The 18,626-nt window shown below is 43.1% G+C and overlaps 2 protein-coding genes across 4 annotated transcripts in view; one reads left to right on the top strand and one right to left on the bottom strand.

Moving 5' to 3' along the window:
• ppih (peptidylprolyl isomerase H (cyclophilin H)) overlaps nucleotides 1-18,626 on the bottom strand; it is a 43,805-nt gene that overhangs the window by 8,274 nt on the left and 16,905 nt on the right. For 2 of the 3 annotated variants that reach the window (XM_064923187.1, XM_064923189.1), the window contains exons 2-3: nucleotides 4,480-4,544; nucleotides 4,212-4,235 (exon numbers count right to left, since the gene is read on the bottom strand). In XM_064923187.1, the coding sequence (XP_064779259.1) occupies nucleotides 4,212-4,235; nucleotides 4,480-4,544 (89 nt within the window). Of the gene's footprint in view, nucleotides 1-4,211; nucleotides 4,236-4,479; nucleotides 4,545-6,001; nucleotides 6,100-18,626 lie in introns of those variants that run through there. The other variant, XM_064923188.1, reaches the window with a different exon arrangement.
• si:dkeyp-100a1.6 (probable G-protein coupled receptor 160) lies at nucleotides 6,160-10,553 on the top strand. Its single transcript, XM_064923186.1, has 2 exons — nucleotides 6,160-6,267; nucleotides 9,040-10,553. Exon 2 carries the CDS (start codon nucleotides 9,134-9,136, stop codon nucleotides 10,205-10,207), a length of 1,074 nt encoding a protein of 357 aa, XP_064779258.1. The 5' UTR covers nucleotides 6,160-6,267; nucleotides 9,040-9,133; the 3' UTR covers nucleotides 10,208-10,553.

Below are 18,626 nucleotides of genomic sequence, written 5' to 3' on the forward strand. Positions count from 1 at the left end.
AAGCATACCCATGACATGATGCTGCCTCCACAATACTTGAAAATAGAGGGTTTCACCCTGTAGTGTGTAGTATTTGACCCAAGCCTGAAGTTTTTAATTCAGGCCAAAACATTCATTTCTTTGCCGTGTTGTCTTGCAGTATCACTTAACAGCGTTGTTGCAAAAACAATGGATGATTTGGAGTGGATCTTTTTTATTTTCACTTTGCCATACTGGCCAGTAATGTGGCGTAAATGCAATGGTGTTGATCATCTGCATTTTCAAGTATTGTGGTGGCAGCATCATGTTATGGGTATTCTTGTCATCGGCAGGGACTGGGGAGTTTGTCAGGATCAAAAGAAATATGAAAGGAGCAAAGTCCTGTTAAAAAGTAAGAGAAAACTCTGTCTCAGTCTTCTGAATACATAAACTTAGCAAAAAAAGAAACATCCCTTTTTTTCAGGAACGTCTTTCAAAGATGATTATGAATTATCTAAATAACTTCACAAATCTTCATTGTAAAGGGTTCAAACACTATTTTCCATGCTTGCTTAATGACCAGTAACCAATTAATGAACATGCACCCGTGGAACGGTCGTTAAGACACTAACCGCTTACAGACGGTAGGCAACTGACTCTGAAAAACACCAAAAGAAAGATGCCCAGTGCCCCTGCTCATCTGCGTGAATGTGCCTTAGGCATGCTGCAAGGAGGCATGAGGACTGCAGATGTGGCCAGGGCAATAAATTGCAATGTCAGCACTGTGAGACGCCTAAGACAGCGCTACAGGGAGACAGGACAGACAGCTGATCGTCCTCGCAGTGGCAGACCACGTATAACACCTGCACAGGATCGGTACATCCGAACATCACAACTGCGGGACAGGTACAGGACGGCAACAACAACTGCCCGAGTTACACCAGGAACGCACAATCCCTCCATCAGCGCTCAGACTGTCTGCAATAGGCTGAGAGAGGCTGGACCGTGGGATTGTAGGCCTGTTGTAAGGCAGGTCCTCACCAGACATCACCGGCAACATCGCCTATGGACACAAATCCACTTTCACTGGACCAGAGAGGACTGGCAAAAAGTGCTCTTCACTGACGAGTCACGGTTTTGTCTCAGCAGGGGTGATGGTCGGATTCGTGTTTATTGTAGAAGGAATGAGCATTACACCGAGGCCTGTACTCTGGAGCGGGATCGATTTGGATGTGGAGGGTCCGTCATGGTCTGGGGCAGTGTGTCACAGCATCATCGGACTGAGCTCGTTGTCATTGCAGGAAAACTCAACATTGTGCATTACAGGGAAGACATCCTTCTCCCTCATGTGGTACCCTTCCTGCAGGCTCGACATGACCCTCCAGCATGACAATGCCACCAGCCATACTGTTTGTTCTGTGTGTGATTTCCTGCAAGACAGGAATGTCAGTGTTCTGCCATGGCCAGCGAAGAGCCCGGATCTCAATCCCATTGAGCACGTCTGGGACCTGTTGGATCGGAGGGTGAGGGCTAGGGCCATTCCCCTCAGAAAGACTTGCAGGTGCCTTGGTGGAAGAGTGGAATAACATCTCACAGCAAGAACTGGCAAATCTTGTGCAATCCATGAGGAAAAGACTGTTAATTTGATTTTGATCCCCCCTCTTGTTCAGGGACACATTATTCCATTTCTGTTAGTCACATGTCTGTGGAACTTGTTCAGTTTATGTCTCAGTTGCTGAATCTTATGTTCATACAAATATTTACACATGTTAAGTTTGCTGAAAATAAATGCAGTTGACAGTGAGAGGACATTTCTTTTTTTACTGAGTTTATATTGTTATTTTTCAGTGGGACAATTACACACATTTTTATGCCAAAGACACGCCAAAATAGCTTTCCAATAGGTGTTGAGTGTTGCTAAATGGTCCATTTAAATCTGCTTGAAAATCAGAGACTTACTCCCAACCAAATTTACTGAGCTTTTGCAAAGGGTTGGTAGAATCTTATTCAAAATTATTCACAGCTGTAAAGGCTGACAAATGAGATTTTACCAAGTATTGACTCTGGGGTGTGAAGACCTAATTAACAATAAATAACAAAGATGTCTTGATTATGAAACATTTCTATTATTTGTCTTTCACTTTGAAAATGTGTAGTACTTTTTGATATAATTTTAAGGCAGCAAAGTGTGAAGACTGTGAAAGGGGTGTGTAGACTCACTAGGTACTGTACATGCAAATCCTGGTCGAGGGATTCACTTTTACCCTATAGCAGGGGTGCTCAACTACTATGTACTATTTAAGAAGACACTAATTTCCTAGGTGGAAAAAGTGTGAATGGATATTCTCATTTAACAGCGTATTAATAACAAACCCCACCTTGCAGTCCCATACTGTTCAAATTTCTCGTTGGCATAGAATTTTAGCCGTTTTAAATCTTATTTCGAAACATTTTGCCATGTCTTATGTGTGTTCATATGATGCCCGAATGACTCAACAAAATAAAATTGAGTGCCCCCTGGGGGGGTCGAGGGCCCAAGGCACATAATCTGGCCATGCTAACTAGTGTACAAGATTTAGATAGATAAATTAGGCTAACCTACCTAGCTAACATGGGCTACTTGATCAATTTTTCCCCCCCTTCAAAATATTGTCGGGACCCGTGGTGGTCCCTATTGACCCCATTCTGGGTCCAGATCCGGACAGCGGTCCGTCCGCCTGTTGAGAATGGCTGCCATGTAGGTTTTTCTTTAGGCTCACTTGTCAGATAGGGGTATATGTGTGACAGTGTCAAAACAGATTACATTTTCAACCATGTTTGAGTTTCAAAATAGATTGATTTTGCAAAACATTAAGAACACCTTCCTAATATTGAGTTGCACCCCCTCTTTTGCCATCAGAACAGCCTCAATTTGTCAGACATGGACTCTACAAGGTGTCAAAAGTGTTCCACAGGGATGCTGGTCTATGATAACTCCAATGCTTCCCACAATTGTGTCAAGTTTGCTGGATCTCCTTTGGGTGGTGGACCATTCTTGATACAAAACGGGAAACTGTTGAGCGTAAAAAACCCAGCAGCGTTGCAGTTCCTGGCACACTCAAACCGGTGTGCCTGGCACCTACTACCATACCCCGTTCAAAGGCACTGAAATCTTTTGTCTTACCCATTCACCCTCTGAATGGCACACACACACAATCCGTGTCTCAAATTGTCTCCAGGCTTAAAAATCCTTCTTTAGCCAGTCTCCTCCCCTTCATCTACACACTGATTGAAGAGGATTTAACAGGTGACATCAATAACGGATCATAGCTTTCACCTGGAATTACGTGGCCAGTCTGTCATGGAAAGCTGTACTGTACACTCAGTGTTTATTTAGAATAAAGTACTCGTCCTTTCCATTTTCATTATTTCAAATCACAGTAATATTTACTGATGTAAAATAGACAAGGGGTTTACCTTTTAGCTATTAGAGTTTGAATAATGACAATGACAAATTATTTTTATCAGTTTTTCCCCAAGAATGCCTGAATAGATCTTGTATAGTCATCATAAAGACTCATTGTTTGTCTCCATAGTTGGAATGTCAGAGTTGCTGTCTGTGGGATTGTTTCTCTTCCCTCAGAAGATCACTACGCAAACTGCAATTAAAAACAGCAATTAACACAAATGGTTGAATGCCTAAAGAACAAGTCGAAAGGAAAAGAGATAGAGGTTGTGGTCTGATTCCCTACCATTCTCCTATTAGGGTGCACAGGTTTTGTATTTTGCAGAGTTGACACATCTCAAAGGAACTGGCCCGACTACTGTCTTTTAAATTGTGCTCAACAGCCTAAACAATAAGTGAAAAGGGACATTTACCACAATTAAAAACACCTGTACAGAGGAAAAAAATAACACTCTATACACCTATTCCACTAAGTGGACACCATGGCCAGTGAACAGGCAACAGGTACATTTAAAAAAATCAAATACCGCACTCTCTTCAAGGGTGACTATGCTAGTTAGGTGTCAGGAAGATAATGGGAAGGGTTCTACAGCTCCAGTAGATGGCGTTATAAAGCCAACACCTTAACCTGATAGATACTTGTGTCAAGTGAGCAATAAAATCTCTCCTGACTACAGCCTTTCATAGTGACTGTGCTTGTAACTGTGGTAGTACATGGGTACAGTTGGGTGGTCAGAGCGAGTAGATCAGCAAGTGTACCAGGGATCAATATATAGCCTACTCTAGTGTCCATGGAGATATCCCTTACCTGAATTCCCCTGTGCAGAACTGCCTGTAAAAGACAAAATAAATCATTTATTCATTGGAAGGGCAAAAATCACCTCTACTAATCATCTCTAACAAATATTTCATAATTCAGGATGGTGCAATTTACAGATATGTCAGAGGCACGTCTCTTCTACAGAATAATTTTCGATCCGACATTCTACAACATTATGCCATACTGAATGTGGCCTTGATGTGACAGGGAATGATTTTGCACTAAGAAGTCATGAAATTTGTTTAGGTAAAATTACCGAAAGTTCTCAGCCGTCTTTGGAACCACATCGGCAAAGAGTTCTACCTTCATTCTCCCAACTTCCTGGAAAACAGTAAGTCAAAAGGGCTGACTTCTGTAAACACTCCACATGCAAATATTGACAGGAGACCACAAGTCATCACCTTGCTCAACCGGGTTTTGAAAGCCGCTTTTGCCCACATTCACATTTCCTGGTATGCTTAACGATTAATATTTCTAAACAACATTCATTGTTCTGCGTGAGAAATGGTTTTCTGGAAGCAATGTATATGACAAAACATAGTATCTACATCGTTTGACCAAAGAACTTCTGGTTTCTTGTATTCAACAATATTTTGTCATCATCATATCATACTCACATGGTAAGACACTTTACACAAATTAAATGAATAATAGGCTACTTAATGAAAACCTGTTCCCACTGGATTAATGAAGCAGTACCAACTGTAGGGTTGTCATGATACTAGTTATTGAGGTGGGTAACACCAGTACTCAAATTTTCCATGGCAAAAAGGAAAATAAGAAGCAAACTAAACTCTTTGAAAACCTGCTTTATGTCAAATATTGTGCTACAGCTTTGAAATTCAGCCCCTCTGAAAAGAGCCATTTGTCCCCAAGGCATCCCCGGAGAGCTTCTGTGTTGTTAAACAAATATTGGCGGTGCAGGAGCAGCCTCCACTTAGTCAACACCCAGCACACTTCGATTTTCTCGGTAATTGCCTCAAATCGCCCAGCGGATCCTTTGCGCCATGTATACCGGATAAACCATAAACAGGCTTTTTACACCCTATTATAGGTGTTCCTTTCATCCCTGTTAATTAACCATTTGTTCAGGTTGAGAAAGAAATCTAGACCTGGCCTTTGTTCCCCTTGGAGACAGAACATTTCACTTAACCTGGACCAAAACAAACCACGTGACTCCATAATATCCTGAACATTTACAGGGACCAGCAAGTAAACACTGGCTGGCCTCTAGCTGCTCTAATGCAGGTGCAGGGGTTGAGTCACTGAGGTGGTAGGGAGTTCTTTATTGCATTGAACAGACAAGAGAAGATATGTCTTCCCCCCCCCTACACATAGCCCTCAACCTGCTATGCAAAATAGGCCATTACATAAATGCCCAACCAATATATGCCAACCTATTAGCAGCATGTATCATGAACGTCAAACTACTTTGCCATAATAAAAAATAAAAAACTGTTACCCCGCTCAGGCCATACATTTACAGTACACATGCATTTACAAAACAACATTTCACAACATGAGGGGTGGGGGGGCTACAATATAAAATGGAACTCTAGACCATAACCGTATACTCGATTTTACAGGAATCATTCCTGATGGACGTCTCGGGTTTGAACCGTGTTGTCCCCATATCGGCATCACAGCAGAAGAGCACGTTTGTAAGACACACCGACTCTTCAACAAAACAAACGTTTCTGCATGATCTTAGTGGTGAATCTTCATCTTCACCCCACCCAAAACTCAACAACAGCCTATTCAAAACTGAGAGGTTGTACCTGAGGAGGGAAGGGCATGGATGGTGGTTGAAGCCGCCAGGTAGAATTACAGGTGTGTCAGGTTGGTTGCAAGGCTAGTTTCACCCAGAAAAGCCTGAGCAGGTAATAGACCCACCCACAATGAGGCAGTAAAATTACCATATAATAAGGAAGTGCTTGTCAAACTCGACTAGCCTGTTGCTAAGAGTAAAGCACACACCGGTTGATGCTGCCACTGGATCTCAAACTACACATAAATGACCAGGATTACCCACAACGATTAAGAGGTAAGGCCTACTTGCAGTGTTCAAAAGATCACAGTATTATGTGGATTGATATTGTTTTACGATGACAATGAAAAAGCTAAGTATAAGGCAGCCCTATCCCTGGGTTTGCAATAAAGCTGAGAGGTGGGGCTGGCTGAATGTAGCCTAATCATGCTCAAATTCATAGATGGAGCTATGGATGCAAGGACTAACATTCCCTGACAACAGCATGATAGTTGATAAGCTTAAAAAAAATGGTGTAATCTTTGAAGATTCCTGTATTTGGAAATATCTGGGTTAAGCAATAGCATTGTATCAAAAGAAGGCACGCATTTCCTCCTACGCGTAAACAAACCTGTTTTTTATAGGAATGAATAGTAAACAGATTGGATTGCCGTAACTGAAATATTAGCTTTTGTCTAGCCTCAGGCTGTCACCAGTTAAATATATACATAATTGGCTACTATATTTCCTAAAACTTGAGGTTGTTGGACTCCAAACAATGAGTGTTGAGGCATGCTACATGGGCGATTCCACGCCAGTGGGAGTGGAAACTATTTTTTGCATCTTAGATTGTTCTGAGAATTCTCACATAGGAACTTCATTGGGAGGACTGACGTTTAACATACTTTTGTATCACAAACCATTTTTGAGAAAAACATAATCAAATTGGCAATTTTAGGCCCTTTTTAGACACACATGGACGTAGACACACACACACGTAGACACACACACACGTAGACCCTATGATCTACGAATCGTACATGATACAGGCAACATATTGGTGTCATTATAACATTCTCATAAATATGGAGTAAGCCTATGTATAGATTTTGAAATACACATTTTCAAATTAATTTATTCAACATAAAATAATATCGTCAAACTACTCTTTTTGATTTTTCTTATTTTAAAAGACATTGTTTGTAGCAATATACTCGTCAAACTAGGGCTGGGAAATATGGCCTAGAAATCATATTTATACTTTACAAACTTATGGGCGATTCACAACATACAGTGTCTTCGGAAAGTATTCAGACCTCTACTTTTTACTCATTGTTATATTACAGCCTTATTCTAAAAGGGACTACTTGGGGGGGGAATCAATCTACACACAATATCCCATAATGAGAAAGCAAAAAACAGGTTTTTAGAAAAGTTGTTTAATTTTAAAATAAACTGAAATATCACATTTACATAAGTATTCAGACCCTTTACTCAGTAATTTGTTGAAGCACATTTGGCAGCGATTACAGCCTTGAGACTTGGGCATGAAGCTCCAAGCTTGGCACACATGTATTTTGGGAGTTTCTCCCATTCGTCTTCTCTGCAGATCCTCTCAAGCTCTGTCAGGTTGGATAGGGAGCGTCGCTGCACAGCTATTTTCAGGTCTCCAGAGACGTTCGATTGGGTTCTGGCTGGCCCACTCAAGGATATTCAGAAACTTGTCCCGAAGCCACTCCTGCGTTGTCTGGCTGTATGCTTAGGGTCGTTGTCCTGTTAGACTGGGGGCGAAGGTTCACCTTCCAAGCTCCCGGGCGCTCTGGAGCAGGTTTTCATTAAGGATCCCTGTACTTTGCTCCATTCATCCTACCTTCAATCCTGACTCGTCTCCCAGTCCCTGCCGCTGAAAAACATCCCCACAGCATGATACTGCTACCACCATACTTCAGCTTAGGGATGGTACCAGGTTTCCTCCAGACGTGACGCTTGTCATTCAGGCCAAATAGTTCTTTTTTCCTTTAATCAGACCAGGAAATCTTGTTTCTCATGGTCTGAGAGTCTTTAGATGCCTTTTGGCAAATTCCAAGTGGGCTGTCATGTGCCTTTTACTGAAGAGTGGCTTCTGTTTGGCCACTCTAACATAAAGGCTGGATTTGTAGAGTGCTGCAGAGATGGGAGAACCTTCCAGAAGGATAACCATCTCCACAGAGGAACTCTACAGCTCTGTCAGAGTGACCACCGAGTTATTGGTCACCTCCCTGGCCAAGGCCCTTCTTCACCGATTGCTCAGTTTGGCCGGGCGGCCAGCTCTAGGAAGAGTCTTGGTGGTTCCAAACTTCTTTCATTTAAGAATGGAGGCCACTGTGTTCTTGGGGACCTTCGATGATGGAGACATTTTTTCGCACCCTTCCAGAGATCTGTGCCTCGACACAATCCTGTCTCGGAGCTCTACGGACAATTCCTTCAACCTCATGACTTGATTTTTGCTCTGACATGCACGGTCAACTGTGGGACCTTAGAAAGGCACACACCAGTCTATATCATGTCCAATGAATTGAATTTACCACAGGTGGACTCCAAATCAACGTATAGAAACATCAAGGATGATCAATGGAAACAAAGGGTATGAATACTTACATAAATAAAAAGGTCTCTTTATCTTGTTATACATTTGCAAACATTTCTAACAACTTTTTTTGCTTTGTCATTATGGGGCAGTGTATGTAGATGGCTGAGGAAAAAATGTATTTAATCCATTTTAGAATAAGGCTGTAACGTAACAAAATATGGAAAAATGGAAGGGGTCTGAATACTTTCCAAAAACACTAAGTCTGAGAAATGTGAGAATTTCCAGAACAATCTGAGATGCCAAAAATATTATCAGCTCACACTGGTGCAAACATACATTAGGGAGAGTTTAAGGTGATTATTTTTGACTTCCATAAGGTGTTGTTGTTTCTGTAGATGAGTCATGAAAAGCCAGGTAGTACTGATAACACTAGAAACAGTCTAATTTCTTGGTAAAAGCTGTTTGTAGATTACTGCTAACCTCTCCACTCTCTTCGACAGCTTTTTCCTGAGCATGGTGACGTCGACCGGAACATCACAGACCCAATAGGTTACTTCTGGGGCTGGGCACAGTCTCAACGGCAAAAGCTTCAACATGCTGGCCATCATTGAGTCGTGGGAAGAGGAAGGGAGCTGCATCAAGGACAACACCAGCCAGTTTCTGTTGATCTTGCTGTTAAAGGTGGGCATGGACTGTCTGGTCCTGTTCATCAGCCTGCGCCGGCTTAACACCTCCTTCATGGGCGTCTGTGGTCTCTCCGTCTTCCTGGTCGACGTGGCGTTGGCATGCGCCGTTGTGGCCGTTTGGTTACTAGGACCTGACCGCTCCCCAGTGTCCGTGTGCTTCCTCTTGGCGCAGGCCTCGGCCGTGTTCAACGCGCTCCCTCTGCCCGTGCTGGGCCTGGGGCTGCTGGACTACGCCACAGAGTCACGCTACACCTCCTGTCATGCCGCCCCCTGCAGGACCTTGTGGAACTGCACCCTGACACTTCTGGTGTGGGTGCTGGCCGGTGTGCGCTCCAGCTGCTCAGCCTTCACCACCCTAATAGAGGTGGAGTATGAGGGAGGGAGGCATGCTTTAGGTTGCATGGTGCAGGAGTCTGTGTTTGTAGTACATTTCTCAGTGGGGATCTCCGTAGCCGTCTGCTGTGTGCTGATGCTGCACTACAAACGTCTTTCCTCGTGGCTGAAGGAGGCCAACAGGCTCTCAGAGTATAGGGACGACGTCAACCCAACGCTGCACAGCGACTTGAGCTTCAGGTATGCCAAGTTCGGCAAGCCAGGGGCTGACAAGGACGAGGAGAAAGCACTGGCGGTGGAAACCGAATGGCAGAGGCACCCCCTTTACCTCGGACTGACTTTGGGCTTCAGCACAACGTGGGCATCATACCTGGTCATGTGCGTTGCCTGTGAGCTCTTGGGCCTTGCGGTTCCCGCCTACATTGCCATCAACCTCCTGTGGTTGGAGTGTGCCAATAGCTTATTGGTAGGGCTGGTGTTCTGGCTCAAGAGCGACTGGCTGGGGCCGTACAGCGATCTCCCGGACGACATCTGCCAGTGGCAGGTTTACTGGCACTTAAGTAGAGGACCCGTTAGAGACACAGAGAAACTTCCCAAGACTGTGTTCAGCCTGTCAGGCAAGGACAGAAACCCACTCCTGCATGTCTGAATTAGGTCAATCGAAAGCGGGCTTGGCTCATGATGCGCGATAAGCCTACTGTATTGCCTTTACATTCCTTTGATAATGTTCCTTTCAGATATGACAAAAGAAAGCAGTTATGCTGTTACATACTTCTACTGATAGCCTTGTTACTAGCCTATATGATTCTCAATAGTTCCTGCCCTTGATATATTAACTGTATGAAGGGTGGTGCTGTTAGTTTAGGCTAGCTCATTGTTACAACAAACACTTTCACACACATCCAACAACATGGGCATAATAAAAGGACCTGCAACACTTTATGTAGTGGTGTACTTTGTATGTTTGCTCAATAAACTCTCTGTACCGACTCCCACTCCTCGAAGTTTCATGTTTCTCTGTTAAAGGTTTTTCAATATGCTTTAGAGAAACCGGGCGATGCTCATTAAACTAGTTTTAACTGTCTGTAGCAAACTGAGTTACAGAACCATGACGCATCTGCAAAAAGCAACTATCATTCTGAAGACTAAGATGCCTAGTTTTTGGTAAAGTGTCTTATTTTAAAAGCATTTTAGATTGCTGACTGAATTTTGTAAATTTACACCCCTAATTCTCATTACTGAAATTTGTCCGGATTAAATTCTCTGGTCCTTTTCAACAATTCTAACTTGTTTGAATAAAAACAGTATGTTGTCGTTTGTCCATAAATAATTTAAAAAAATCTATACTAGTTTAAGTTTCCATTAATCTATAGGTATTATGGAAAAAGTGTTTGTGGACACGTCTCTCATTAAAGTAAGACTTTTTCAAGTTCCTGTAAAAACATATTTATTCTCCCATGATGCATCATCTAGAGGAGAAGTCCTTACTTTTGTATTGATTATATTCCTGGGGTCCAGCAAAATTAAGGCAGTTCACACAATTTAAAAAAATAATACATTCACAACACACTGTGTGCCCTCAGGCTCCTACTCCACCACATATCTACAGTACAAAATCCATGTACGTGTGTGTACAGTTTGCATGTTATCGTGTATGTGTGTGTATGCATGTGTCTGTGCCTATGTTTGTGTTGCTTCACAGTCCCTGCTGTTCCATAAGGTGTATCCATCTTCTTTATTTTATTTTTTATCTACATTATACTGCTTGCATCAGTTACTTGACGTGAAATAGAATTCCATGTAGCCATGGCTCTATGTAGTACTGTGTGCATCCCATAGTCTGTTTTGGACTCGGGACTGTGAAGAGACCTCTGTGACATGTCTTGTGGGGTATGCATGGGTGTCCAAGCTGTTCGCCAGCAGTTCAAACAGACAGCTCGGTGCATTCAACATGTCAATACCTCTCATCAAAACAAGTAGTGATTAAGTCAATCTCTCCTCCACTTTGAGCCAGGAGTGATTGACATGCATATTATTAATATTAGCTCTCTGTGCACATCCAAGGACCATCTGTGCTGCCCTGTTCTGAGCCAATTGCAACTTTCCTAAGTATTTTTGTGGCACCTGACCACGCGACTGAACAGTAGTCCAGGTGTGACAAAACTAGGGCCTATAGGACCTGCCATGTTGATAGTGTTGTTAACTTCTTTGGGACTGGGGGGGCAGTATTGAGTAGCTTGGATAAAAAGGTGCCCAGAGTAAACTGCCTGCTACTCAGGCCCAAAAGCTAGAATATGCATATAATTAGTAGATTTTGATAGAAAACACTCTGAAGATTCTAAAACTGTTTGAATGATGTCTGAGTATAACAGGCAAAAACCTGAAATAAAATCCAACTAGGAAGTGGGAAATCTAAGGATTGTAGTTTTTCAAGATAGGAAGTGACGTCATTTCCGGTCACAACTTGCAGACCTGTTTTCGAGTTGCTGTGCGTTTTGTTGCCAACCTATTTTGCTACCTGACAACTTTACGGTTTTTACTTTTTAATTACCGTTTATATATATTTTTTTCCTCAACTTTTTCACTCCGGACGCTTTATCTGGACACGGTTCGGTCAGGACCTCCAACAGCCGAAGCTAATAGTAACATTAACATGATACCTTCTAATTGCAGTCGCTGTACTCATAATATACAGGAAAACGATCGCCTTACGGCGAAGATAGCTGTGCTGCAAGCCCAGCTTCAGACGCAATCGTTAGGCAAGGGTAATTTCAGTGTAGGAAAGGATGAAACAGCGTCTGTGCCACCAGTAAGTACAGATAGTAGTATAAATCATCTGGCACAGTTCCCGCAGCCGGACAACTTTCTCACGGTTTCTGGAAGGGAATACTGTAGGAATGCTCAACCGGTGTCGCTCATTTAGCCGACAGAAACTGTCAACCGGTTTTCCCCATTAAGCAGCGAGTCGGAGTCAGAGGCCGAGTCTTCTCTGGTCTCTACTCCTCCCGTTACGGGGTCTGAGACGCCGAAGCTTCACACCATTAGCTCTGACAAATTGAAAACTCTAGTCATTGGCAACTCCATTACCCGCAGTATTAGACTTAAAACGAATCATCCAGCGATCATACACTGTTTACCATGGGGCAGGGCTACCGACGTTAAGGCTAATCTGAAGATGGTGCTGGCTAAAGCTAAAACTGGCGAGTGTAGAGAGTATAGAGATATTGTTATCCACGTCGGCACCAACGATGTTAGGATGAAACAGTCAGAGATCACCAAGCACAACATAGCTTCTGCGTGTAAGTCTGCTAGAAAGATGTGTCGGCATCGAGTAATTGTCTCTGGCCCCCTCCCAGTTAGGGGGAGTGATGAGCTCTACAGCAGTCTCAACTCAATCGCTGGTTGAAAACTGTTTTCTGCCCCTCCCAAAAGATAGAATTTGTAGATAATTGGCCCTCTTTCTGGGACTCACCTACAAACAGGACCAAGCCTGATCTGCTGAGGAGTGACGGACTCCATCCTAGCTGGAGGGGTGCTCTCATCTTATCTACCAACATAGACAGGGCTCTAACTCCTCTAGCTCCACAATGAAATAGGGTGCAGGCCAGGCAGCAGGTTGTTAGCCAGCCTGCCAGCATAGTGGAGTCTGCCACTAGCACAGTCAGTGTAGTCAGCTCAGCTATCACCATTGAGACCGTGTCTGTGCCTCGACCTAGGTTGGGCAAAACTAAACATGGCGGTGTTCGCCTTAGCAATCTCACTAGGATAAAGACCACCTCCATTCCTGTCATTATTGAAAGAGATCATGATACCTCACATCTCAAAATAGGGCTACTTAATGTGAGATCCCTTCCTTCAAAGGCAATTATAGTCAATGAACTAATCACTGATCATAATCTTGATGTGATTGGCCTGACTGAAACATGGCTTAAGCCTGATGAATTTACTGTGTTAAATGAGGCCTCACCCCCTGGATACACTAGTGACCATATCCCCCGTGCATCCCGAAAAGGCGGAGGTGTTCCTAACATTTACGATAGCAAATTTCAATTTACAAGAAAAAAAAAAAAAAATGACGTTTTCGTCTTTTGAGCTTCTAGTCATGAAATCTATGCAGCCTACTCAATCACTTTTTATAGCTACTGTTTACAAGCCTCCTGGGCCATATACAGCGTTCCTCACGGAGTTCCCTGAATTCCTATCGGACCTTGCCGTCATAGCAGATAATATTCTAATCTTTGGTGACTTTAATATTCACATGGAAAAGTCCACAGACCCACTCCAAAAGGCTTTCGGAGCCATCATCGACTCAGTGGGTTTTGTCCAACATGTCTCTGAACCCACTCACTGTCACAGTCATACTCTGGACCTAGTTTTGTCCCATGGAATAAATGTTGTGGATCTTAATGTTTTTCCTCATAATCCTGGACTATCGGACCACCATTTTATTACGTTTGCAATTGCAACAAATAATCTGCTCAGACCCCAACCAAGGAACATTAAAAGTCGTGCTATTTTTGTCCAACATGTCTCTGAACCCACTCACTGTCACAGTCATACTCTGGACCTAGTTTTGTCCCATGGAATAAATGTTGTGGATCTTAATGTTTTTCCTCATAATCCTGGACTATCGGACCACCATTTTATTACGTTTGCAATTGCAACAAATAATCTGCTCAGACCCCAACCAAGGAACATTAAAAGTCGTGCTATAAATTCACAGACAACACAAAGATTCCTTGATGTCCTTCCAGATTCCCTCTGTCTACCCAAGGATGCCAGAGGACAAAAATCAGTTAACCACCTAACTGAGGAACTCAATTTAACCTTGCGCAATACCCTAGATGCAGTTGCACCCCTAAAAACTAAAAACATTTCTCATAAGAAACTAGCTCCCTGGTACACAGAAAATACCAGAGCTCTGAAGCAAGCTTCCAGAAAATTGGAACGGAAATGGAGCCACACCAAACTGGAAGTCTTCCGACCAGCTTAGAAAGACAGTACCGTGCAGTACCTTAGAGCCCTTACTGCTGCTCGATCATCCTATTTTTCTAACTTAATTGAGGAAAATAAGAACAATCCGAAATTCCTTTTTGATACTGTCGCAAAGCTAACTAAAAAGCAGCATTCCCCAAGAGAGGATGACTTTCACTTTAGCAGTGATAAATTCATGAACTTCTTTGAGGAAAAGATTATGATTATTAGAAAGCAAATTACGGACTCCTCTTTAAATCTGCGTATTCCTTCAAAGCTCAGTTGTCCTGAGTCTGCACAACTCTGCCAGGAACTAGGATCAAGAGAGACTCTCAAGTGTTTTTGTACTATATCTCTTGACACAATGATGAAAATAATCATGGCCTCTAAACCTTCAAGCTGCATACTGGACCCTATTCCAACTAAACTACTGAAAGAGCTGCTTCCTGTGCTTGGCCCTCCTATGTTGAACATAATAAACAGCTCTCTATCCACCGGATGTGTACCAAACTCACTAAAAGTGGCAGTAATAAAGCCTCTCTTGAAAAGGGCAAACCTTGACCCAGAAAATATAAAAAACTAATCGGCCTATGTAGAATCTTCCATTCCTCTCAATTTTTAGAAAAGGCTGTTGCGCAGCAACTCACTGGCTTCCTGAAGACAAACAATGTATACGAAATGCTTCAGTCTGGTTTTAGACCCCATCATAGCACAGAGACGGCACTTGTGAAGGTGGCAAATTACATTTTAATGGCATCGGACCGAGGCTCCGCATCTGTCCTCATGCTCCAAGACCTTAGTGCTGCTTTTGATACCATCGATAACCACATTCTTTTGGAGAGATTGGAAACCCAAATTGGTCTACATGGACAAGTTCTGGCCTGGTTTAGATCTTATCTGTCGGAAAGATATCAGTTTGTCTCTGTGAATGGTTTGTCCTCTGACAAATCAACTGTAAATGTCGGTGTTCCTCAAGGTTCCGTTTTAGGACCACTATTGTTGTTTTCACTATATATTTTACCTCTTGGGGATGTTATTCGAAAACATAATGTTAACTTTCACTGCTATGCGGATGACACACAGCTGTACATTTCAATGAAACATGGTGAAGCCCCTAAATTGCCCTTGCTAGAAGCATGTGTTTCAGACATAAGGAAGTGGATGGCTGCAAACTTTCTACTTTTAAACTCGGACAAAACAGAGATGCTTGTTCTAGGTCCCAAGAAACAAAGAGATCTTCTGTTGAATCTGACAATTAATCTTAATGGTTGTACAGTCGTCTCAAATAAAACTGTGAAGGACCTCGGCGTTACTCTGGACCCTGATCTCTCTTTTGAAGAACATATCAAGACCATTTAAAGGACAGCTTTTTTCCATCTACGTAACATTGCAAAAATCAGAAACTTTCTGTCCAAAAATGATGCAGAAAAATTAATCCATGCTTTTGTCACTTCTAGGTTAGACTACTGCAATGCTCTACTTTCTGGCTACCCGGATAAAGCACTAAATAAACTTCAGTTAGTGCTAAATACGGCGGCTAGAATCCTGACTAGAACCAAAAAATTTGATCATATTACTCCAGTGCTAGCCTCTCTACACTGGCTTCCTGTCAAAGCAAGGGCTGATTTCAAGGATTTACTGCTAACCTACAAAGCATTACATGGGCTTGCTCCTACCCATCTCTCTGATTTGGTCCTGCCGTACATACCTACACGTACGCTACGGTCACAAGACGCAGGCCTCCTAATTGTCCCTAGAATTTCTAAGCAAACAGCTGGAGGCAGGGCTTTCTCCTATAGAGCTCCATTTTTATGGAACGTTCTGCCTACCCATGTCAGAGACGCAAACTCAACCTTTAAGTCTTTACTGAAGACTCATCTCTTCAGTGGGTCATATGATTGAGTGTAGTCTGGCCCAGGAGTGGGAAGGTGAACGGAAAGGCTCTGGAGCAACGAACCGCCCTTGCAGTCTCTGCCTGGCCGGTTCCCCTCTTTCCACTGGGATTCTCTGCCTCTAACCCTATTACAGGGGCTGAGTCACTGGCTTACTGGGGCTCTCTCATGCCGCCCCTGGAAGGGGTGCGTCACCTGAGTGGGTTGATTCACTGATGTGGTCATCCTGTCTGGGTTGGCGCCCCCCCTTGGGTTGTGCCATGGCGGAGATCTTTGTGGGCTATACTCAGCCTTGTCTCAGGATGGTAAGTTGGTGGTTGAAGATATCCCTCTAGTGGTGTGGGGGCTGTGCTTTGGCAAAGTGGGTGGGGTTATAACCTTCCTGTTTGGCCCTGTCCGGGGGTGTCCTCGGATGGGGCCACAGTGTCTCCTGACCCCTCCTGTCTCAGCCTCCAGTATTTATGCTGCAGTAGTTTGTGTCGGGGGGCTAGGGTCAGTTTGTTATATCTGGAGTACTTCTCCTGTCCTATTCGGTGTCCTGTGTGAATGTAAGTGTGCGTTCTCTAATTCTCTCCTTCTCTTGGAGGACCTGAGCCCTAGGACCATTCCCCAGGACTACCTGACATGATGACTCCTTGCTGTCCCTAGTCCACCAGAACGTGCTGCTGCTCCAGTTTCAACTGTTCTGCCTTATTATTATTCGACCATGCTGGTCATTTATGAACATTTGAACATCTTGGCCATGTTCTGTTATAATCTCCACCCGGCACAGCCAGAAGAGGACTGGCCACCCCACATAGCCTGGTTCCTCTCTAGGTTTCTTTCTAGGTTTTGGCCTTTCTAGGGAGTTTTTCCTAGCCACCGTGCTTCTACACCTGCATTGCTTGCTGTTTTGGGTTTTAGGCTGGGTTTCTGTACAGCACTTTGAGATATCAGCTGATGTACGAAGGGCTATATAAATAAATTTGATTTGATTTGAAGTGCAATATGATCCCATAGACACTAAGGCTTCCACTAGATGTCAGCAGTCTTTAGAACCTTGTTTGAGGCTTCTACTGTGAAGGGGGAGAGAAAGATAGCTGCAGAGTGCCATGAGCTGATCACGCGTGCGCCTGTGAGAGTTAGCTGTGTTCCATTGCATTTCTAAAGACAAAGGAATTCTCCGGTTGGAACATTATTGAAGATTTATGATAAAAACATCCTTACAGATGGATTCTATACATCGTTTGACATGTTTCTACGAACTGTAATAGACATTTTTTACATTTCGTCTGAACAAGTGATTGCGCATTATGCATTTGGATTACTGGGCTTAACGCGTGAACAAAAGGGAGGTATTTGGACATAAATGATGGACTTTATTGAACAAAACAAACATTTATTGTGGAACTGGGATTCCTGGGAGTGCATTCCAATCAAGATCAAAGGTAAGTGAATATTTATAAAGCTATTTCTGACACCTCTCCTTCTTTGGAAAATGTCTGGATGTTTTTCTGTGACTCGTGCTGACCTAACATAATCGCACAGTGTGCTTTCCCGGAAAGCCTTTTTGAAATCTGACACAGCAGTTGCATTAAGATACATGTGTTAACGTGGGCTATTTTGAGCACTTTTCTTCCGGGATGCTTAATTGTTTTTATTGCTTTACTCGGGAAGCTTAACAGCAGTAGATGTGTTCCTTATGCTAATGTAGGGTGAGCTGCACACAGTGGGACTTCCTACTAGGGCACACCGACTCAGTGCTAACAGTATAAATCGGGTTCGTAGGCACATGATTACTGCATACAATTGCTGTAGGATCAGCAGAGGCATTCAGAGCAGTTAGAGGGACATGTATTAAGTTACTTATATTGCATCTACCGACACCCCTGGTGTGATATATATTTGCTGAAGCATTATGACAACTCTGCATCAAGATGGCATAGCAGTGCAGACGTGTTTTGTTCGTCCTCTCGTGTACTTTACTATTTTTTTGTATATATTTCGATTTTATTTTCAATCTCTTCTCCATTTTGGTTCAATTACACCTTCCGGTAACCCGTCTGGCCCAATGTGATACGGAACCGCTATTATTTGTAATTTTTAGACCTTATAGCAAGAACCACAGCCATTAGAAGCTACCCAGCTATTTAGCTACAAGCTATTTAGTCATTGTTAGCCACTGCTAGCAGCCTTTACCTTCTGCACAGGTACCAGCCCTTT

The sequence above is a fragment of the Oncorhynchus masou genome, chromosome 18, assembly GCF_036934945.1.
Source record: "Oncorhynchus masou masou isolate Uvic2021 chromosome 18, UVic_Omas_1.1, whole genome shotgun sequence".
Classification (NCBI taxonomy): Eukaryota; Metazoa; Chordata; class Actinopteri; order Salmoniformes; family Salmonidae; genus Oncorhynchus; species Oncorhynchus masou.